The sequence below is a fragment of the Scyliorhinus torazame genome, chromosome 5, assembly GCF_047496885.1.
Source record: "Scyliorhinus torazame isolate Kashiwa2021f chromosome 5, sScyTor2.1, whole genome shotgun sequence".
Classification (NCBI taxonomy): Eukaryota; Metazoa; Chordata; class Chondrichthyes; order Carcharhiniformes; family Scyliorhinidae; genus Scyliorhinus; species Scyliorhinus torazame.
The window spans coordinates 214655220-214679364 of NC_092711.1; the positions used below are offsets into that span (position 1 = coordinate 214655220).

Below are 24145 nucleotides of genomic sequence, written 5' to 3' on the forward strand. Positions count from 1 at the left end.
TCCCTGTGGCACCCATCTACCCACCCTCCGGCCGCAGACATGTCCCCGGAGCTGTGTCCCATCCCATGAGTGTTCGGATGTTGGTTGCTGCCTGTGTGGTGTTGTCTCCCACAGTGTTCAAGCACAGTGTCCAGGCATCAAGGTGTGATTGGGATTCTAGGCAATGACTCCCACATGCTATATGACCCGCCCACCCACAGGAATCCACTTGGATTGTGTGAAGTGCTCACTTCCCTATTAGCGAGTCTTCAGCCTCATTGCCAGAGGCCTCAGCAATCGGTGGGGGTTAAGGGTGATCGGTGGGGCAGATGGGCAGAGACAAGTGTTGCCCCTGGAACAGATAAACACGCATGGTGGTGCCACAGGGAGGGAATGCCTGGAGAGATGCCCAGGGTTCGGAGATCAGCCCGCATTGCGGAAGAAATTGTGCCACGAGCGGTTGCCCCCTGGTTGCCCTGCCTGCGCACCCTCCCGCACTCCAATGGCGGCCCACCCCTGCAGAGGGTGGCAAGCCCAACACCCGCAGGCTCTTTGCCTGTGAGCAAAGCTGGCTACTCCCCTCCTCCACTCCCCACAGAAGCCCTTCCGCCAGGTTCACGTTTTTCAAAGGGAGTACTGATCGGCGCCAGCGTGAGCATTTGCTGGGGAGGCCGCTGAATGACAGGAGGCCATTGGTTATGAAGTGGCTCTTGGTAATTGCATGGAAATGGGGCTGAAGTGGTGATAATTGGTTCCTCGCCGCGCTACGGCGAGATCCCAATTTTGCCTAAGGGAGAGGGCTGGTTGCATTACAAACTGTTTGGCGCCTGGCGTGGATCGCATTTTTGGCATGCCCTGCTATTTACCGGCCTCATTACGCTTGAGTGAGAGCGTAACAAGGCCGGAGAATCATGCCTTCGGAAATGAATGGAACTAAAGTGTGACAAATCCCCAGGACCTGAAGGTTTCCATCCAAGGGTGTTAAATAAAGGAGGGGGGCACATTGCAGATGCCCTAACTATAATCTTTCAGCATTCTCTAGATTCAGAAGTCGCCCCTCTGGATTGAAAGATTGCACATGTCACTCAATTTTTTAGAAGGATGAAAGTGGGAAATCAGGGAATTACAGACCGGTTAGCCTAACATCTGTGGTAGGGAGACTGCTGGAGTCTGTAATCAGGGATGGGGTAACCGAACACCTCGAAAAATTTTGGTCGATCAGGGAGAGCCAGCATGGATTCGTGAAGGGAAGGTCATGCCTGAGTAATCTTATTGAATTGTTTGAAGAGGTGACTAAGCTGGTAAACGGGGTTTATTTGAACTTCCAGAAGGCATTTGATAAACTCCCACATAAGAGACTGTTAACAAAGGTGGAAGCCCATGCATTTGAGGGCAAATTATTGATATGGGTAGGAATTGGTTGAGTGACATGCGACAGACAGAGGGAATAATGGATAATTACTCAAATTGGCAGGAGGCGACTAGTGGTGTACCACGGGGTGATGGCCATCTGTGTTGGGGCCTCAATTATTCACATTATTAATTAAAGACTTGGATGATGGTGCAAAGTTGAAGGCATTGTAGACAGCCTAGATGATAGCATAAAATTGCAAGGAGATATTGGGTGCGATCTACCAGAAACGGGGCAGGATGCGGCCAGGTAGATCCCAGGAGAGGCCTTGCCCAGGATTCTTGATGCTCCTGACGGCCATTACACCTCACGAGATCTAACCAGATTCCATGAGATGTCACGATCTGGGTCCCACCAACAATGGGTGGGACCCAGACACTTATGGCTAAGTGAGTTTAAGAACCCACTTAGCCGAGCTGATACCAATCTAACAGACACCCAGCATGTACTGGCCTTACTGAGTAAATCCCAGCCTGGCGCCGTTTCAGTACTAGTCCCCACAAACGAGGACCAGGCAGAACGGTACCTGGGCGGGGGTGGGGGGGGTGGGGGGGGGGATCGGATCTCCCAAGCGATCCAGGCAGGGTGGCACCTAGGCACTGTCAGCCTAGCACCCTGGCAGTGCCACCACAGACACTTTTTTTTAGTTAGATCACACCCATTGACAGACTAGGTGAATGGGCAAAACTATGGCAGATGGAATTCAATGAAAGCAAGGGTGAGGCTATCAATTTTGGACCAAAAAAGGATAGTGAAGAATACTTTCTAAATGGAAAGTGGTTAGGTGCCGTCCAAAGCGACTTGGGGGTTCAAGTGCAGAGATCCTTAAAATGCCACGAACAAGCACCTAAAATAATCAAAAAGGTTAATGGAATACTAGCCTTTATATCTAGAGGATTGGAATATAAAAACACAGGCATTATGCTGCACATAGACAAAACCCCGGTTAGCCTCCACTTGGAGTACTGTGAGCAGTCCTGGGCACCACACCTTAGGAAGGATATTTTAGCCTTGGAGGAAGTGCAACATAGGTTTACAAAAGTGATACCTGGGGATTCTAAAACTAGGGGGCATAATTTAAAAATTAGGGCTAATTTTTCCGCACACATATCACAAAATAGAGATTTGAGGACATAACCCTAGCTATCACTGTTGGAGTTGAGGGAATGCTATGCTTTGGAGGTGCCATCTCCCAGGTGAAATCAAGACATTCATCTATTCTTTCTTATTCTTTGATGGGATGTGGGTGTCGCTGACAAGGCCAGCATTTGTTGTGCATCCCGAACTGCCCTTGACTGAGTAGCTTACTATTCCATTTCAGAGAGCAGTTAACAGTCAACCACATTAGTGGCGGCACGGTGGTGCAGTGGTTAGCACTGCTGCCTCACAGTGCCAGGGACCCAGGCTCAATTCCGGTCTCGGGAAACTGTCTGTGTGGAGTTTGCACATTCTCTCCGCACCTGTATGAGTTTCCTGCAGGTGCTCAAGTCTCCTCCCACAGTCCAAAGATGTACAGGTCAGGTGGGTTGAGCATGCTACATCGCCCCTTAGTGTCAAAAGAAAAAGGTGAGGTGGGGTTACCGGGATAGAGTGGGGGAATGGGCCGAAGATTAGGGTGTCGTGCCTGCTAAATAGATGCAAATGGCTCATGATCATTTGCATTCATTTACATACCCCAGCTGATATGCGGACATGAAACTCGATCCTGCCGCCAGCAGGGATCAGAGAATCGTGTTCAGATCGGCGCCCGCTGGCTCCACATTGATGACACCAAGCAGGGTAATCGTATTGAAGTATTCTCACGGACAGCAAGCCAGGAAGTAAAAACCACTGAATAAAGAAACCACCTTTAAATTTCATAGTTTATAGATAGCAAAGTAAATGACTGGGGCCTGCACATCAGATTGCGGTCGAAGCTAAAATAACATAAACAAAATTTCGTCAAAATTATTTAAAAGAAGCGTCATTTCTCATCACAGTGGAAAGATTTGACATTCGACAAATCTAAGATTTCTCTTTCAGGGTCCGTCATGCCATTTAGTAGTAATTATGCACTCACTAAGTGATTAAAGCTCCGGTTAAATCTCATTCTGCAAGGTCTTTTTTCAAGGCTTTTTCACAGCAAGACAAAGACTGTCATGGTGGAATCATACCATTTCATTCTCTGACCCAAGAGAGGAGCCATTTCTGGGTCGAAAATCCAAACACCCGATTAATGGACCTTCCAACTGCTCTTAATGGGAGCCAAACAATTAGGAGCTGCGCTCCCAGATGTCTAATTAGGGAGAGCAGGTGGGATTAAGCATCAGAAGCACAGATGATAGATTGCAATCTCAGTGGAAGCACTATGTGATGTGGATTGCTCAGTGAGAGGAACAAAAGACATGGAGGATAGATGGGATGGGAAAGAGGAACGGACTGTCCCTCTGCAACTTCAGGGACACTTCACTGGAGATGAGGTTAGAAATAGTGAAAGCGCCGAGAGAGGTGCTTTTCCCAGAAGGTGGCAGGCAGTGGCCAGGCATGGCTGGAGGTCAGAGAGGAGGTGAGCAGCTGGTGTGCAGTGCAGAGGATGTGCCAGGAATGATTTAATGATCACTTGAGATTTGGCAAAGTGCAGTGCACTCACTCCCTCACCTCTTTAGTACTGTTCACAGAACAGATGTTCAGTTTGCAGCCACACACAAGGTCTCCCAAGCGCCTCCTGCTCCAGCTTCACAAACAGGACTGACACCCGCCTTCAACCTGTTGACTCAGCACTCCCCATTCCCCCCCCCCCCCCCTTGAATCTCAAATGCTTCATCCCTCACACTCTACAGTCTCTGGCTTTTTCTTTCACTGCCGGGGAAGAAATCCCACAAATCCCGAGCAAAGTGGAGGTACAGGCGATGTAGTTACATTCTTGACAATCTTGATTGAAATGGAGGAGGATGCCCTTGAAATGAGCAGGGTAGCAGTAATGCAGTCTGTTGCCGTTGGAGAGATGACGGGGGCTCCACAGAGGCTGAGTGGAAATATTATGGGCTGATCACCCAGGTGGGATCTTCCAGTCCCGCCATTGGCGCACCCTCACCGTCGGTTTTTCGGCAGTGTGGGGGTGGATTCAGTAGGAAATCCCATTGTCAGTGGCGAGGCCAGAAGATTCTGTTGCCTGCCAACAATGGGCCGTCACCCGCAGCGGGAAGACCAGAGAATCTTGCCCATTATATCACAATGTCACATGACACTGGCCTGCCACTCGTGTTGATTTATTACACCACAATGTCCCGGTTAACATTTACCCTCAGCCAAGATCACTAAAACAAATGAGCTGATTATTCATCTCCTGTTTGTGGAATCTTGCTGTGTGCAAACTTTGATCCTCTTCATACATGACAACAGTGACTACTCTTAAAACTACTTCATTAACTCTGTCGCTGTGGCTCATCTTGAGATCATCAGAGGGCTATGTAAATTCAAGCACATTCTTCCCATTATTTCAGTATTGAAATCAAATGAATGAGCATTTTACAAAATGCAGATGATAAATCAAGGACTCCCAGCATGTATTGCTAAAGACAGAGTAGATGCTTGAAGAAATGAATTTGATTTGAAGAAGAGACTGCCGGGCCATACAGTAGTGGCGCCAGAAACTGAAACAAATTAAGACGGATGAATTGAATAGGGGCTGGAGTCAGGGCCTACAGTGTCCTGGTTTTCCCGAACCTCAAAGTAATTATTTGGACAATCTCTTTGGTGAAAACAATGATGGTGTGTACATGAATTCCACTCTTTATTTATGAATGTCTTACAGAACAAAAAAAAATCACTGGAGAATTAAATTATGTTTGGCAGTCACACTTCACCCCTCTACAATCAATCTGCCTTCAGTTGAGCAGGTCAAGAGAATCTCCTCCATTTTCAATGGTAATGGAAAATTGGTCAATTTTCAGGGGAATATAAAATTGCAATTAATTACATGAGAATGAAAGCCCACAGGCAATTTATTAGAGAGCCCCAAATGAAAGCACAAAGTTGTTTTTTGTAAGGGGCAACGAAAGGAGTCCACATTGAGAAAAACAAAACTGACTTTATTTAACACGTTAACTATTATATACAGCTCCAGTAGTTCCCTTTTGGGTCTTCTCGAGTCACTGCCCGACTGGCCGACTCTATTTATACAAAGGCACATGAACTTAGTTAAGGGTCCCCCTCTCCTTTATCGGGGAGCTCGTATTCTGCAAGCTCCACTGGGTAGTAGACCATCCCGACCCCTTAAGACCCATGTGGGTTATAACAGTTGTGAAAATAAACTCTCTGAGCAGAAAGGTAACAAATTGATTTCCAACTGTGATAGCCACAAAAGAAACAAACCCTTATTTGCACTGAATGAGCAACAAGACTGTGTGAATCGTGAGATGTAACCACAATGACAAATCAAAATCTTTAAATGCAAAAAGGATTTCAGCCGGAAAAATCATTCAGATGTTGACAATAGAATGGGCCTTTTGGTAATGACTGCCCTAGGGACTGCCTTCAGCTGCTCTTTATGGCCAGAGGGTCTTCAGGTACTTTGAAGTAGTAACACGTTTTCTGTAACAATATTATCGTCATGTAGCTCTTCCAGACAACTTGAGAAACAGGGTTTGCTGAGACCGTCACATGCGTTCTGTCACAGAGATGGCACTTCTCTCATGGGCAATTTCCAAGTCTTCACTGAGAGGCTGAGCTGAACCTCAAGAGACTATGAGGTAAACTGTCCTCTACACCCACGACAACTAAAGTAACATGGAGGGAAAACCAGACAGGGAGAGTTGTTCCACCTGTTCCATTTCCATTCCATTCATTTAAATGTGAAGAAAACAGCTGATAGAACTCGTATTAATGTTCTGCGATAGATGGGCTGACCTTTGAAACATTGCTGAGGAACTAGACTGAAGAAGCCCCACCTAAATCTTCACACCAGACAGCATGGGGTGTCATCATGCAGAGATCAAAGGTCGCAAATGGCATCCTGTGCAGCACGACACTGCTTATGGAGACCCTCAAAATCTTCCCAAAGTTAGAAGAACAGGCTGAGGCATAAGGGGGACCCTGAGCAGTGTTATAACCTGCCTGCTTACCATTGGTTGGGGACTAATGGCAATCCCACAATCCTTTGGGAGTATGAACTTCCCCAATGAGGGGGGGCGGAGAAATTATTAGCAGATTCCCTGCATAAATAAAGCTGGCCAGTTTGGAACCGGCTAGAGGAGAATATGCAGCAAGGGAGTTGCTGCTGCTGTATATATATAAGTTATTGAAAATAAATGTTATTTCTTTCTATCCTTCAACTCGTGCTGGATTCTTCGTGGCCCTCACAAAAAGCAGTCTGCAGCCACAGAAAATAGGCTTTAAAAATACTTGAGGAGAGATAGTTGGGAAAACTTTTTTTCTTAAATAGTTTCATAGGTAAGAATGATTCACCTGTGGGTTTGCACAGATCACCGTTAGCTGTTCAGCACTGTCAAGTTGTTACTGTGTGACATAATTAAATTGTAAGTGTGTAGTACAAACGCACCTTTTAACTGCACAGTACAAACTGTAACTGTGAAGTCGAATCTATCTTTAGATGCAGAGTGTTATATCAATTAGGAGCAGAAATAGGTCACTCAGCCTTTCAAGTCTGCTCTGCCATTCAAGATCATGGCTGGTCTGATTCTAGTCTCAACTCCAATTTCCTTCCTACCGCCTTCCCTGGTCAATCAAGAACCTCTCTGATTCAGCCCCTAAAACATTCAATGGCCCTGCCTCCACTGCTCTCTGGGATGAGAGCACGGCCATCTGAAATTTCTCCTCATCTCCACCTTAGATGGAAGACCCCTGATTTTTAAACTGTGTCCCCTAGCTCTAGTCTCTCCCACATCCTTTCAGCATCCGTCTTCTTCCCCCAGGGGGGGGGGGGGGGGTAAGAAGGAACTCGCTGCCTGAAAGGATGTTAGAGGGGGAGACCCCTCAACATTTAAGAAGTGTTTAGATGAGCACTTGAAATGCCATAGCATTCAAGGTTACTCTTCCCTAAATTTCCCCGACTGACACGTCCCACTTCATTCCCCAGAATCAGATCCTGTGATGTCTCCTTCCTTCTTCGACTGTAAACCTACCAATGTAAAAAAATTCTGAAGGCACTTCAAAAACTCTTGCCCCGTCTTTTACTCTGTCTTTACATTATTACTAACTCCGTCTATTTTAGGATAATTGAAGTCCACCCCATTTTCAATACTCGATAGTTCTTGCACCAATCTAATTTCCCTGTAAATTTGTTCCTCTGTGCCTTTCCCACTAGCTGGTGGTCTATAAAATAAACCTTGTTGTGCAAATGTGTCCATTTTTCTTTTAGCTATAATCTAAATATATTCTATCCTCAATCCTTCCTGGACATCTCTCTCTCCAGTAATTAACACCGCCACCCCTCCTCCTCGCATTCCTTTCCCAAACACCTTGTCATAGAATGGTTACCGCACAAAGGGAGGTAATTCACTCAGTTGTGTTCATGCTAGCTCTCAGCAAAATAATAATAATAATAATCTTTATTGTCACAAATAGGCTTACATTAGCACTGCAATGAAGTTACTGTGAAAAGCCCCGAGTCGCCACATTCCGGCGCCTGTTCGGGTACACTGATGGAGAATTCAGAATGTCCAAATGACCTAACAGCACGTCTTTCGGGACTTGTGGGAGGAAACCAGAGCACCCGGAGGAAACCCACGCAGACATGGGGAGAACGTGCAGACCAATCCGCACAGGCAGTGACCCAAGCCATGAATTGAACCTGGGACGCTGGCGCTGTGAAGCAACTGTGCTAACCACTGTGCTACCATGCCACCCTTAAGTAACTCAGCTAGTCCCACTCTACCACCCTTGCCCTGTGTCCCTGCAATATTTTTCTCTTCAGCTAATTATCCAATTCCCTTACGAAGGTCACAAGTGTCTATCTCGGGTAGCACGCTCCAGTTCCCAACTGCTTTCTGTGTAAAAATATTATTCCACGAGTCAGCACTGGTTCTTTTTCCCAATCACCCTTCAATCATCTCCTCTGTTCTCAATCCTCCCACCAAGAGGAATAGCTTCCTTCTGTAGTGATCTGTATATCAGACTGTATGTAAAGTGACAGATAGATAACCACTAGATGGCAGCACCAGGTATATGCATATAAGGTAAACTCAGAGACAGCTCCTGCCTCTTTGTATCAGGAGTGACGAGTGAACAAAGTTAGAGATATAGCTTAGTGTGCAGGTGTAGTTAATCATTTTATATATGTATGTATTTAATCTTATTTATCTAATCTACAGTTATAGCTAGAGAAGAGTGAACAAACTCATAGTTAATTTAGAATCATTATTCAATAAACAGTATTTGCTTTATTTGAAGACTGAGTGTTACTGAACATCAAGCATACGACCATTCTGGCAGAAAGCAATTGAGTAACACGATATTACTAAATGTAATATAACACCCTGTATCTCCTCGGTCTTAAGCCCTCAACAATATACCGAACCCAGTCCCACACGGGGAGAACGTGCAGACTCCGCACAGACAGTGACCCAAGCCGGGAATAGAACCTGGGACCCTGGAGCTGTGAAGCAATTGTGCTAACCACTATGCTATCATGCTGCCCTGATTATTATCATTAAATCATATTCCCAGGTACCTATTTGTGCTTACAGCTCACCAGCCTTATTTAACCTGCTTTGTCCACTTGCATACATGCACTGTAAACATGAATTAGAGCTTACTGTTTTCCCTCTGAGTCTAACCCCACATAATACCTTAGATATTGATTTTGACAAAAGCTAAGACAAAAGGAACACAGCTTTGGCGAACCAGAATAGAAATTGGATGACCTGTGAAGTTTTCTTATATAACCCTAATCAGCTTTCATTTCAAAATGCCTGCGCATTTGCAATCTGGCTGGTACACAGGATTAAACTAATGTACCCAGATGTAAATCCAAGCTAACATCTGAAAGTTGTCAGATCACTGAGGTCTGATACAGATTAAGTGGTGCCTGATATGAATGGACAAGTGAAACACCAATGCTGCCAATGTAGCAGCCCGTGCGGAATGTGTGAAAAGCAAATTACTTTCAGTTGAGAAGCTCAGCAAAATGCTACCACTGGAGTAGCTACCATGGCCAAAAACCTGCTTGAAAAACTGTAACAAGCCCAATCGCAAAGTAAATCAGTATCCAATAAAACATGAGCCCTCCCTCCAGGACGTCCCCTTGGCACCCTCTCTGCCACACTGTCCCTCTCAGGCAGAGGCCTCACCAGTCACACTATCAGCTGGCCCACTCTGCAGGACTAGCAACTGTTTCTAAGCCCACAATGCCACTGCTCCCATCCAGCCCCCGGACAGGTTGTCACAACTTAATAATAATAATAATAATCTTTTATTATTGTCACAAGCAGGCTCACATTAACACTGCAATGAAGTTACTGTGAAAAGCCCCTAGTCGCCACACTACTGCGCCTGTTCGGGTACACTGCGGGAGAATTCAGAATGTCCAAATTACCTAACAAGCACGTCTTTCGGGTCTTGTGGGAGGAAACCGGAGCACCCGGAGGAAACCTATGCAGACACAGGGAGAACATGCAGACTCCGCACAGACAGTGACCCAAGCCGGGAATCGAACCTGGGGCCCTGGCGCTGTGAAGCAACAGTGCTAACCACGGTGCTACCATGCCGCCGACATGTGTCACACCCAGAGCTGGTTTAGCATGGGGCTGGTTTAACACAGGGCTAAATAGCTAGCTTTTAAAGCAGAACAAGCAGGCCAAGCAGTGCGGGTTCAATTCCTGTACCAGCCTCCCCGAACAGGCACCGGAATGTGGCGACTAGGGGCTTTTCACAGTAACTTAATTGAAGCCTACTCGTGACAATAAGCTATTTTCATTTTTCATTTCATTTCATCACACTGCAGCCAAGCTCCCAGCAGGCGCACACTTCCCGTCCTCACCGCCATCTGTAGGACCTGCCCACACACAAGACTCTAAGCATGGAGGCAATTGGTGGCACACGGCGACCTTCTCCACCACACAACCAGGTGCCACCCTGCCAGCGGGATATCACTCAGCTGCTGATGTAGATGCACGTAGGCTGGAGGCATAGGGCCTGCTCTGGGAGGACCCAGCACAAAAGGAGCCTGCCCCAGAAGAGCAGGGCCAGACGGTGAGACTCAAAGGACGTCCAACAGTGCAAGGAGGAGATGCAAAGGGGGCGCCACATCAGAACACGTGTACACCATCAGCGCCTGTCTTTCGAGGAGCTGCCGGACAGTCTGTGCCGCCAAAGAATTTGGTTAACTCCTGCCTTCAGGATCACATTCCGCTGTCCGCCCTGGTGATCCCTGGATGTGCGCTGGATATTCCATCACACTGGCCCATATGTCCTTTGAGGTATTGGGTGGGGGTGCAGTTATGGAGATGGTGAGCGGTGACGTGATACTCACCGGGGTAGGCTGTCCTACACGGCAGCCTCACGCCTCTGGCCCCGTTCCCTGTCGCCTCAGAAGGCTACCCCAGGTGGAACTTTCAATTGTCCTGGGTGCCCTGTGTCATGCCATCTACAACACCCACACCACATCACCCACCCACACACCCTCTGCACCCAGCCCAGCCCATCTCTCACACCCTTCAGGCAGAGTATTGAAGCAGTTTGGAATGTTGGTGAAAAGGTGTTCAAAGCGACTATATACATTATTGTGCCCTGACCCCCACCTCTAAGCTATGTGCTGCACTTGTGTCTAACCTCATTATTTTACATGGCCTCCCACTCCTTCTCGGTGTGACCCCCAGACAGCACATCAGACATTGAGGTGGCATTCTGCACATCTTGCCCTCTGAACACTGGATTCATGCGGATAGAGTGCTGGTCCATTAGCATGTCCTGAATTGCTCCACAAATCGTGCCCCCAACAGGAGTGCCAACCGCAAGCAAGTCAGTTTCAGTGTCAACACTTAAGACTCCCAAACACTTAGACAAGCAAAACCTGGAATATCATAAACACATTTAAAAAGTGATATTAAAATGTGATTTTAATTATAATGGGAAAATTTAACATTCCACAAATATTTTTTTTTAAATTCTAGGCCAGTGAGACAGTTTAGGTGTAATTACATCTCATTCAACAGATGTAACATTTGCTCAAGAGTTTTTACACTGAGACCTATAATGTAAGAGGGCAACTTCTCATCAGTTCAGTGATTTCTATTTGATTGCAGTCTGGGGTTGATCAACAGCGCACCCTATGGGGGAAGCACAATATCACTGACAGAAACATCTGGATTTGCAGTTAAATGTGCAGACATGTGCCGTCAGTTTCAGAGGATGTAATGATGTAAAATGCTGAGATTTACCCATCATCACTGTCAAAATATCTGGACCATGTTGTTAATACAATTGAAGTAAACATATGACTATCAAATTCACAAGGTATCATACAAAAATTATGAAATCCAAAGTTCAACTTTTGAGGCTGCCCATCTTTAACTGTAATGCAGGTGAAGACACACACACACATTCTCCTTTTAATAACAAACCAGTTCATAAAAACTTGACTACCGCATGTTTTATCCGATTATTTGAACCTTTAGTATACATTCAGCACACTGTGGACAGACAGACCCTGGCACATAGACGAATTCTGCACCACACCGTCTCGATGCAAAGAAACATAGGAGTTGGGTCACTGTGCTACGATATTGTCCCTGTTAACAACTGCATCGTAAGTTAACTAATTTAATCAATTTGGGGGGGATTTTCGGCTTGACCCTGCGGCATGTTTCTTGGTGGCAGGAGGCGGCCCGCTGTTGGCCGGCGGCGGGAATTTCCACTCCCGCTGTCGTCAATGGGATTTCCCATTGAATCCACCTTCCCGCCACAGGTGTCCGCAGCAGGACCGGAAAATTCCTCCTTTTTGCTTCATTACTGATGCATGCACTCATAATCCATTGGTTAGTTACAGTCTGATTAATTTGTAATGAAATTCCAGGAATGCCCTAATATCCTTGAATAAGTGCATGTGGCATACACTTCTTGGAAATCAAGGTAGGATCCCAATGTCTTGAATTAGCTGAGATACTTTACTTGTCATGTTCAAGACCAATGATTAAACAGAAGAACGTAAGAAATAGGAGAAGGAGTAGACCATATGACCCCTCAAGCCTGCTCCACCCTACAATTTAATCATGTCTGATCATTTTTTTCCTTTATTCTTTCATGGGGTGTGAGTCAGCATTTGGTGCCCATCCCTAATTGCCTTGAACTGCACATTTCAGAAGACAGTTAATAGCTAATCATATTACTCTGGATTTGGAGTCACATGTTTACCAGACCAGGGTAAAGATAGCAGACTTCCTCACCTAAAGGATATTAGTGGACCAGATAAATCCTCGTGACAATCAATGCTTAATTTCATGGTCACCATTACTGAGACTAGCTTTACATTCATTTAATATAAATTCCACCAGTGAGATTTGAACCCATGTCCCAAAGAATTTACGACAATGACATCTCCCCTTTAATCCTTCTGATATGCCTGGCGATTAAAAACCTATCTATCCCAGCCTAGAATATACTCAGCAATGGAGCATTCACTAGTTACAGCCTGCCAACTTGGAAATGCCCCATTTATTCCTCCTCTCTGCTTCCTGTCTGTTAACCAACCCGCTACCTATGCAGACATATTCCCCCCAATTCCCTGAGCCCTTTTCTTGCGTTTTAACCTTTTATGTGGCAGCTTATTAAATGTCTTTCCAAAATCAAAGTATATGACTACTGGATCCCTTTTATCTACCCTATTAGTTACATCCTCAAACAATCTAATAAATTTGTTCAGCACAATTTCCCAATTGCAAAACCATGTTGACTCTGTTCACAAAGTGTTTTTCTAATGGCATTGTTGAGTCTCCTTAATAAGCAATTCTAGCATTTCCTGAAGATTGGTGTCAGGATAACTGGCCTGCATTTCCTTGTTTTCTTTCCCCCTCGCTTCTTGAATGGCAGCATCACATTTGCTAACTTCTAACCTGCTGGAGCTGTTCTAAAATCTAGGAGATTTTGGAAAATTAGTGCATCAACCATCTCTGCAGCTCCCTCTTAGACTATCAGGTCCCTGGAGATTTGTCAGCTTTATAATCCCTTCAGTTTTTCTAACAATCTTTCTCTGCTGCTATTTTCAATCTTATTAGACCATTGATTACTCTATATATGGTATGTAGTTTGTGTCTTCTACTGTGAACATAAACACAAAATATTTGTTAAATATCTCTGGCATTTCCTCATCCCCTTTAGAATTTCTCCTGCCTCTAATGAGCCTATATTTACTTTAGCTACTCTTCTCCTTTTATACACTTTGAAAAGATTTTGTAATCTGCTTCCATATTCCTGTTTAGTTTAATCTCATTCTCATGTTCCCTCTTTAATCAACTTTTTGAGACTCTCCCAATCCTCAGGCTTACTTTTCTTCACAACAGGAGCTTCTTCTTAAAACATAATACTATCCTTACTTCTCTAGTCAACCACCAATGGGTCTTCCTGAGATTTTACTTTTAATAGAATGTATTTTGTTGAATATTTTCAATTGTCTCTTAATTTCTTCCTAATGGTTAGTTACTGCCATAACTTCTAGTCTGCTTAATCAATATACTTTAGTGCGTTCTCCCCTCATAACTATATAATTGACATTGTTTCATTTTAAATTCTTTTTTTAGACTCAAGTATCCTGCTCCCAAACATAATATGGAATTCAATCATATTATGATCACATTTTCCCAGAGAATCTTTACTATGAGATTATTAATTAACTTGGCCTTATTACAAGTTCCAAAGTAGCTTTATCCCTGGTTGGATCACCAATGAGCATCAAAGGGGCTGGTTTAGCATGGGGCTGGTTTAACACAGGGATAAATAGCTGGCTTTTAAAGCAGAACAAGCAGGCCAAGCAGTGCAGGTTCAATTCCCGTACCAGCCTCCCAGAACAGGCGCCGGAATGTGGCGACTAGGGGCTTGTCACAGTAGTTTCACTTGAAGCCTACTTGTGACAATAAGCGATTTTCATTTCATTTTTTTTTTTCATTTCAATGTAATGTTCAATGAATCTATTGCAAAAGCATCTACAAACCTTTCCTCCAGGCTACCAATGCCAATTTGATTTTCGAAGATAAATGACCTCTACAATTATGATTGTTGTAACAATTAATTATTGCTTAATGCTTTTTTCCAACAGTATAATTACTATAAATTATGTCCACCACCATTTTCTGACCCATGTTATTCCTAATTTTGATTCTAGCTTGTAATTGCCTGAGCCAAGATAGCTTCTTATGACTTTCCCTTATGTTATCTTTTATTATCATGGCTCTTCCTCCTCCTTTTCCATTCTGCTCTTCTTTTTGAAATGTAGCATATCCTGGAATTTTTATCCACCTTGCAACCATATCTCTGCAATGGTGATTATAGGACACCCATTTATTTTTATTTGTGATTATATTTAATCTACCTTCTTATTGATGCTTTGTGCTGTCAGATAGTTAATTGTAGTTTTTTTTAAATCACTAACCTTTGCATGGACATTTTGTGCAGGTGAGACTGGGTTAATTAATAATCTTGCAGAATTGACTCTCTGGGAAAAAGTGATCATAATACAACTGAATTCCATATTAAGTTTGGGAGCAGGATACTTGAGTCTAAAAGAAGAAATTAAAATGAAACAATGCCAATTACATAAGTATGAGGGGAGAGATTACTAAAGTATATTGGTTAAGCAGACTGCAAGTTATGGCAGTAACTTACCAGTGGGAAACAATAAATAAACAATTGAATATGTTCAACAAAAATACATTAACTAAAAGGAAAAATTCAGGAAGATCCATTGGTGGCTTACAAGGGAAGTAAGGATAGTATTAGATTGTAAGAAGAAGCTTAAACTGTTGTGAAGAATAACAGTAAGCTTGAGGATTGAGAGAGTTAAAAAATTTAGCAACAGGTAACCATTATAGAGGTAACCATTATAGACCTGATAGACGTCTACAAAATTATGAGGGGCAGAGACAGAGTGGATAGTCAGAGGAGATGTACGAGGTAAGTGTGGTGATACACATCACTGTAAGTACACAAAGGGTTAATGTACATACACTAAACCTAGCTAGACACTAAAGGGGACAACAGCGACATTACACACAGACAATCAACCAATAGGTCAGTAAGATAGAACACGACCAATGGGCAGTCACGATACACACAGAAGTGACACTACCACAGGAGGGCACATCACGCATGATCTTCCTCTTTCCAGTGGAGACTCTCAGTGATTACAGACACAGGGTTGATTGAACATCACTCTCACCATGTGGATTGTAGCAGACTGGTTCGTCAGTCTGAATAGCTATAGCAGGATTAACAGTAGCATTTAATTCAAGTAGGAGAATTGTTAATAGTTTAATAAACGTGTTAAAGCTATCTCCAAGTCTGAACCTTCCTTTGTCAGAGTGCACATCAAGGAAGCAGGTTATGCTACGACAAGAGCATAACAAAATAGTAAGGTTTTTCACACAGAGGGTAGTGGGTGCCTGGAACCCGCTGCCGGAGGAGGTGGTGGAAGCAGGGACGATAGTGACGTTTAAGGGGCATCTTGACAAATACATGAATAGGATGGGAACAGAGAGAGATACGAACCCCGGAAATGTAGAAGATTTTAGTTTAGACGGGCAGCATGGTCGCCGCAGACTTGGAGGGCCGCAGGGCCTGTTCCTGTGCTGTACCTTTCTTTGTTCTTTGTTTGTTCTTTACACACCAAGTCTGCCCATCCCATTCTGCTTCTTCACTCAGATCATTACACTGCTTTGTTGTCTCGACTTTCCTATTTAGATTTCTAAATCTCTCTTCACCTTAGCAGCACGGTAGCATTGTGGGGCAGCACGGTAGCATTGTGGATAGCACAATTGCTTCACAGCTCCAGGGTCCCAGGTTCGATTCCGGCTTGGGTCACTGTCTGTGTGGAGTCTGCACATCCTCCCCGTGTGTGCGTGGGTTTCCTCCCACAATCCATAGATGTGCGGGTTAGGTGGATTGGCCATGCTAAATTGCCCATAGTGTCCAAAATTTCCCTTAGTGTTGGGTGGGGTTACTGGGTTATGGGGATAGGGTGGAGGTATGGACCTTGGGTAGGGTGCTCTTTCCAAGAGCCGGTGCAGACTCGATGGGCCAAATGGCCTCCTTCTGCACTGTAAATTCTATGATAATCTGTGATCACGAGCCACCTCCACATACCTTTCCCCCCTCACAGCTGACATTGGTTATCGCTCCCATCCCCACCCTGACCCTTTCCCTTCCTGTTATCCGAGGCAGATGTCTACTCCCTTCTGTGACCCATCCCAATGAGGCCTTCACCTATCAGACTCTCCCCCTGGACCTGCCAACCTACCATATCCCACTCTCCTCTCTTACTATGACTGTTCCCTCCTGTCATCAGTACCCAGGAATCGCCCCCCTTACTGTCGACACCGTTGACCCCCGCCCTCCAAGAGACTCTCCCCGCACCCTTCCACAGACACACTAGAATTATAATAGAAATTTGAATATTATCCAATCTAATTAACAAAGTGGATTAAATATCATTGAAGTTTTGAAACGTATCACTTCAATCTGTTCCCACATCCACAATGATGAAGGCTGCAGGCAACCGTGCCTTGTTAATGGCTCTCGTCCAGATGAGGAGAAGAGGGGCCCATTGCATGTTGGCACAGGACCAGGAGGATCAAGTGCCTGAGCAGCAAGAGTCAGTAGGGCCTCAAGAAACTCAAGATGCTGATGAACAGGGCACTGCAACAAGGAGCATTGGCCCAACCATGGGCATATCTAGAAATGAACATAAGAGAATGCTGGGTGTGCCTTCATATGTCCCAGAAGGTGGTTGCTCACATCTGCCAGCTTCTCTAGTATGGGTTGCAGCTGCAAGGACCTTAGAGGAGTAATGAGGACCTCCTAGCCTGCATTGAGTGAATGGCTGTCTGGGTGTCATTTACATATGGTGCCAGGACCTTAAACCACATAAGGTAACGGTGTGATGGGTGATATCCTGATCTCCCCGCCACGAGATTTAGGATGCCCTTAAAGAGCTGAACAGCCGAAAATTGTGTGTGTCCACCATCCAGCAGAATTACGCTGACTTTCTCGTCAGCCACAGGACCTAGACTCTAGGGAAGATCCATACAATTAAATAACTTGTGAACTAAGGCAAGCATGCAGGAGCAAAATGAGTGAAATTGTAAAAAACTCACCACATGGAGAATCTTATTTTCAGTTTCATAAACTGTGCAATCCTACAGGGGGGAAGAAAAGGGATAATCAGTTAGAAGATAGACCATAGAATTTACAGTGCAGAAGGAGGCCATTCAGCCCATCGAATCTGCACCAGCCCTTGTAAAGAGCACCCCACTTAAGCACCACACCTCCACCCTATCCCCGTAACCCAGTAACCCAACTTAACCTTTTTGGACATTAAGGGCAATTTAGCACGGCCAATCCACCTAACATGCACATCTTTGGACTGTGGGAGGAAACCGGAGCACCCAGAGGAAACCCACGGGAAGAACGTGCAGACTCCGCACAGACAGTGACCCAAGCTACGAATCAAATCTGGGACCCTGGTGCCGTGAAGCAACCGTGCTTGCCACTGTGCTACCATGCTGCCCACGGCCTCATTCTACTAAACCAAACAGCATATCGTACTTCTTTAGTCCTGACACTAGTTGCAGAACATTAGTGTTCACTTCTTGTACTAAACTTCTAACTATTATTTTAGTATAGCCATTGACCCACTTTAAAATAAATGGACTTAATGCATAGCGAGTGGTAGAGAAAGAGATTCTGGATCAGCAGATAAAACATTCGCGTGCTGGCTTCATCGGAGAACCACCAATGACATCAGAACAAAAGATTGAACAATGTGAACTCATAGAGTCAAAACTAAACCAAAAGATTATTTGAGTTAGCATTATTTTGATGGCACTATGACAGGTTGAACTATTTCGGGTGTGTGGAGCACAGATGGATTTTTCCTTGAAATCAGTAGTCATTATTAAACTATACAAGATACCCTCTTAGAAAACAACTGCAACCTATTGAAAGCATGTTTTGATTAGATTACGGCGATATCAACCCAAAGTATTAACTGTTGATGCAGATAGACGCACTGCTGCCCATGCCAAGTTATCACCTCTCTGTTCCATTAGGAATTTTGCACCTCGGTACAAAAGCACATATATTGATGTATGATCTAATCTAAGGTACGAATGATAGGTAATGCTACCCCAATGGGACTTTTACCCTTTTGAGCAAAACCATTCTCCTGTTCTGTTTCCCACGAGCTACAAATGTTCTGCATTTGGTTGTTTTGAGCCCAAATGTTATTTGGATGCATCATTTTGAGAATCGCTGGGCTATTATGTCCATGACCATTAAGACTATTGGTAAGATAGTTAATTTCAATGGCAGTACATTACCTGCGTTGACAATGAATAGGTTTCATGAAACATGGACTGGCAGAATGTATGGCGTGATTCCATTAATCTCTGTGCACAAAACGGAGCATCCCGCCGGCGGAGAATTCAGCAGTTCTCCCGCTGGAGTTCAATTACAGCTGATTTGCATTCCCGCTGAGAGCGCAAATCAAGAAGCAATTCCCAAACCTCAGCCATGCATATTTATGCATGGCAAGGATTGCAAGTGATTCCCAAGAGAATCTCGCTATCGAGCCACGAGAGCGAGGTCCCGCAGCTGGCCAGCCTCGCCCTGCATCGCAAATCAGCTCCCCATCCCTGGGTTTTCTGGGTGACCTCCCATTCCCCAAGACATGCGTGACCCTACCTGCCTGTCCCCCAGAGAGCCCCTAAATAGGGGGGCCCCCACCGAGACCCCCCAAAGAGGGGCCCTCCCCACAGAGGCCATCTAGATATGACACCTCATTCAGGCCCCCTAAATAGGGGACCCTCCCCAGAGACCCCTTAAAGAAAGAGGCCCCCCTCCCCGGCTCCCCCTGAAAAGAAACCTTTTGGGCAGGTTTCTCCATTGCCCGATGCCGATATGGGGAATGGCGATCGGGTGGAGACTAGCTCTCAACGCCGAAATCGCAGCAAGTGTCGGTTTGACGCCGGGTCACGATGCTCTGACCCCTCCAGATCGGCATCATCGCACTGCGTGCAGTTGCAACTATTGGCATCTAATTACTGGGCCCACCCATGATGCTCCGCCTCCAATGGGCCGAGTTCCCGACGGCGCGGTCCACGTGTAATCTCGACAGTCGTGAGCCTGGCATGGCAGCTGTGGAGAAAGAGGGCGTACGTACAGTGTCCAACAGTCGTGCCGCTGGCCGGGGGCTTCTGCCAGGGCTGGGGGCAGTAGTGGGGGATGGCCAGGAAGAGGGCTGTGGGGTCGGGTGGGCGGGGTGTGCAATCCTGAACAACCGGTGCCATCTTTTAGGGGGCGATCGGTGCATGTGTGGGGGGTGCAAGAGTACATGCGGCTGCAGCTTGTCAGCCCTGCGCGTGTCCAGAACGGACCCGGTGATTCTCCCACCGTTTTTCACATGTTCTGCGGGTGTTTCACGCGCCACCGGTGCTAGCCCCGCACCGGTAACGGGATCGGTGCGGGTATGGCACCGATTTTTCCATCGTGGAACACCACGGATCCTACGTTGGCGTCAGCAGGAACGGAGAATCCAGTCCCCTGTCTGGAAGCAGGAGAGCAGTCTAGACAGGAGTAAGTGAAAAAAATTACTCACCTGGGCATACAGCTGCAGCCTCTGTCTAACATGAACAACTCACTTGAGGCAGGTGATCTGCATGAAAGAGTAGCGGATCCTCACCTCTGCAAACCAACCTTGCTGTTGGTGACTGCTTTCTCTTCAGTCAACCCTGCAATGACCAGGACCAGTTTCTCATACGGAGGGGGGGGGGGGGAAGTCTGGAACTCCGCCGCTGGTCTGGGCCCTTTCACGCCTATGATGCACTAACGTCTGCTGCGGGGACAGAGGGGGGAGGCATTGTGAGCTGCCCACTTGATGAATCTAGGGAGGGTCTATGGTAGGTGGCATGTGTGGGCACCGCATCTGGACGTGGAGGGATTGTTCTAGTGGGTGCCTGGGTGTCCTGGGGCACATGCGCGGTGATCGGATGTGGGGAGGGTATGAGGTGCCAGCCGCTGACTTATTGAGCAAGTGGAGGGGGGGTAGCAGGTGGAACTGATGCCAGTGAGCCCGTATTCACTTACCCTTGTGGCTACGTGGAGGTCGTTAGTCTTCTTCCTGCACTGTACAGCGGTCCTCCTGGTCTCGCCACCTGAACGGACGGTCGCTACCACTGCCTCCCAGATGGCATTGACGGCCCTGCTGCTGGTCCTCTGACCCTCTGGAGGAACAGAATGTCCCGTCTCGCCTCCACGGCGTTGGCATCCCCAAAGCGGGGAGCAGGTCTGCGTGATGCTGACTGTGAGTGAGTTGTGAGGGATGGTTTAAAAGCAGCTCCGTCTTGTTCGTGGAGAGCTACCGGGCGCGAGTTTGGCGAACCAGCTGACGAGACAGCCAGTACCGGCGTGAAGCTGCAGGAACTAAGGACTGTTAAATACGGGCTGCAATCTCGCCGGCGTGGCCTGCAGGAAACCCCAAGGAAATTGCGCCCGAAATGGCACTCTGAACTTTTTCCATTAAATCCCGCCACATGTCTCCGTTGGCTGGAGCTCTTCCTTCGAAATGGAAAACGGTGTTGCCGTATTTCTGATTGTTGGCAGTCACAAAGGGCATTAGCCCCTCTTTGGAGATAATGAGGTCCCTCCTGGTTTGGTATGAGTCATTGCTAGCCTTATCCATTTTTAAAATCGAGAAAATAATTTTATTCAATAACCAGTTTGACAGAGATATATTTTTTTTCCTCTGGCAGGGACACCTTGTACACTACCCTTCCCTAAATAATGCTCTTGCTCTTTGAGATTCCCTTGATTTTACCTGACGATATTCTTTCACATCCTCTCTTTGCTTTCCTAATTTCATTTTTTACTTCACACCTATATTTTCCTCCAGGCTATCGAACACTTTTTTGTGACTGTCATACACTATTTTTTTCTGCCTCATCTTCCCTGTGTGCTTAGATAACCATGGGGCTTAATATTCGGTGTGGAATCATTGACTCCATACAGTGCAGAAGGAGGCTATTCGGCCCATCGGGGCTGCACCGACCCTTGGAAACAGCATCCTACCTAGGCCCATGCCCTCACCCTATCTCCGTAACCCAGTAACCCCGCCTAACCTTTGGATGCTAAGGGGCAATTTATCATGGCCAATCTGACTAACCTGCACATCTTTGGACTGTGGGAGGAAACCGGAGTACCCAGAGGAAATCCACGCAGACACGGGGAGAAACTGCAAACTCCACATAGACAGTCACCCAAGGCCAGAATTGAACCCAGGTCCCTGGCATGTGAGGCAACAGTGATAGCCACTGTGCCCCCTTGCTACCCTTATTCTTTATGGGGACATGCCTGCACTATACCTGTAGAATCTCCCTTTTGAATGCCTCCCACTGCTATGTCACTGAATTCTCTTCAAATAGTCATAACCCAATCAGTCCTTGTAGAGAGGTCAAGCTGAGGACACCCTCCCTCATATTGTTTGTCCCTACCACTGTGCTATGTTGAACAGATTCGAAACAGTTTTAATACTCGACGAGATGAACATCATCCAGGTCAAAGCAGCCAGCTTGATCGGCAGCCGCTCCACCACCTTAAACATTCTTCCCTCCACTACTGACAGAAGGTAGCTGCAGTGGGTACCATATTCAAAATGCACTGCAGCAGCTCACTGGTTTCATCGACAGCATCTTCAAAATTAGAAAGACAAATGCAGCTGACATATGAGAACCTGCAAGTTCCCCTCCAGATCACACACAATCCCAACTTGGAAATATATTGCCATTCCTTCATTGATGCTGGGCCAAAATCTTGGAAGTTCCAAACTCTAAGGGGAACTTGCTCAGTGCACTGGGGGGTGAGGAAGTGGGAGTCCTCCTTAATTACTCTATGAATACCCTTCCATCTCCTGCAAGATTCTGCCCAGCTAGACTGGAAGTTACATTTTTATGAACAAATAGATGCGACTAATCTTTCCATTTCTCTATGCTTAAATCTGATGGCAACTCTACCCCATCTCTTCGTATTAAAAGACATCTGCGGGATTCTCCGTTGATGGGATCGCCGGCAGCGCACCCACATTCGCGGGTGGCCACAATGGGAAACTCCATTAACCAGCTGCGGGAACAGAGAATCCCGCTGTCGACGGGGGCGCACGCCGTGCTGTAAAACGGGGCTGACGGGATAGAGAATCCAATCGATCTTGGTAATCAGCCGTGACTTTCAGCACAAAAATCTTTGGTTAGATTTGTAGAGAAACAGTGATAAACTGAGTAAGCCCTGACAAGAAAGCAGTGGTTAGTTTTTTTGAAATTTTAAGTGACCCAGTTTATTCAATCCAAATACATTAATCTCCCTGCATATGTAACAGAGAGCGAGAGAGAGAGAGCTCAATATGTGGTCAGCCTCACTGTCTAAGCACATTTTAAATTATTTAGTTGCAGCCTATTTTTAGAATGCCAGATGAGCACATTCTGAAGGCTCCACATGCAGGAAGTCAACATCTGGCCCACAGCACTGGGAGAAGAAACATCATTTTAAAGTTTTGAATTTGGTGATCAGTTTTCCCCTATCTTAATGCAAGAATTACCACCAGCATTGAGTGGAGTCACATCAATTGTTCAACGTTTCCTGCTATTTGTCTGAGCTGCCTCAGGCAGGAAGGTAAATTGATGATGTGCCTGTCAGATGGAAAGACATGTGTGAACATCAGTGTCTCTTTTAGCAGAGCGCTGGAACCTAAATATGAATGAGGACCTTCTCGGCTTTCCATCCCAGAGGACACGCGTGTGGCAATTTACCTGCAACATGTCTCTGAACATAACTGACGAGTACAGTAAATTAGGCATGGCTGGTCTTTTAAGATGACGTGTTGTACAGAGAGGGAAGAAGATCTGAATTCTACCCAGAGTTTTGATACATACCACTTTTAACATCTTGGCCGGGATTCTCCGAGCCCGCGCCGGCTTGGAGAATTGGAGATGACGCCCCAAGACGCCAGTCCAACGCTGGGACGCGATTCTCTGGCGATCGGAGAATTGCTGCCAGCCGCGTGTGCGGGGTCGACGTGTCGTCGGTTGGGGGTCGATGAAAGAGGCCCCATGGCGATCCTCCGCGGTCGACCGGCCGAGTTCCCGCAGGCATGGTTCTAACATGGTTCCACCCGGCGGGAGCTCTGACCTGCGGCCGCGGTGGCCGTCCCGGTTTGGGGGGGGGGGGGATAAGACTCCGGGGGGGGGGGCCTCAACAATGGCCAGGCCCGCAATCGGGGTCCACCGATTGGCGGGCGTGCGCGTTCCGGAGGGGGGGGGGTTACCTTCTTCCGCGCCGGCCCGGTGTGTGCCTCCGCCATGTTGCGCGGGCCCGGCGTGGCCGCCTTGCGCATGCACGGACCTGCAGTGCAGGGCCGCATATCGGCGCCAGTGCTGCGTTCAGCACTCCGGGGCCGTACTGACCCCCTACGGGCCACGGAATCGCTGGGCCAGTAGGCCCGTTGACATCAGTGTGAAATACTCCGGTGTTTACGCCGGCATCAGCACGTGACCGCGATTTTAGAGA

At 46.5% G+C, this 24145-nt stretch overlaps 1 protein-coding gene across 3 annotated transcripts in view; it reads right to left on the reverse strand.

The window, feature by feature from the left end:
• Positions 1-24145, reverse strand: part of LOC140420938 (connector enhancer of kinase suppressor of ras 2) — a 986283-nt gene that overhangs the window by 536221 nt on the left and 425917 nt on the right. For all 3 annotated transcript variants that reach the window (XM_072505113.1, XM_072505112.1, XM_072505114.1), the window contains exon 5: positions 17689-17730. In XM_072505113.1, the coding sequence (XP_072361214.1) occupies positions 17689-17730 (42 nt within the window). The remainder of the gene's footprint in view (positions 1-17688; positions 17731-24145) is intronic.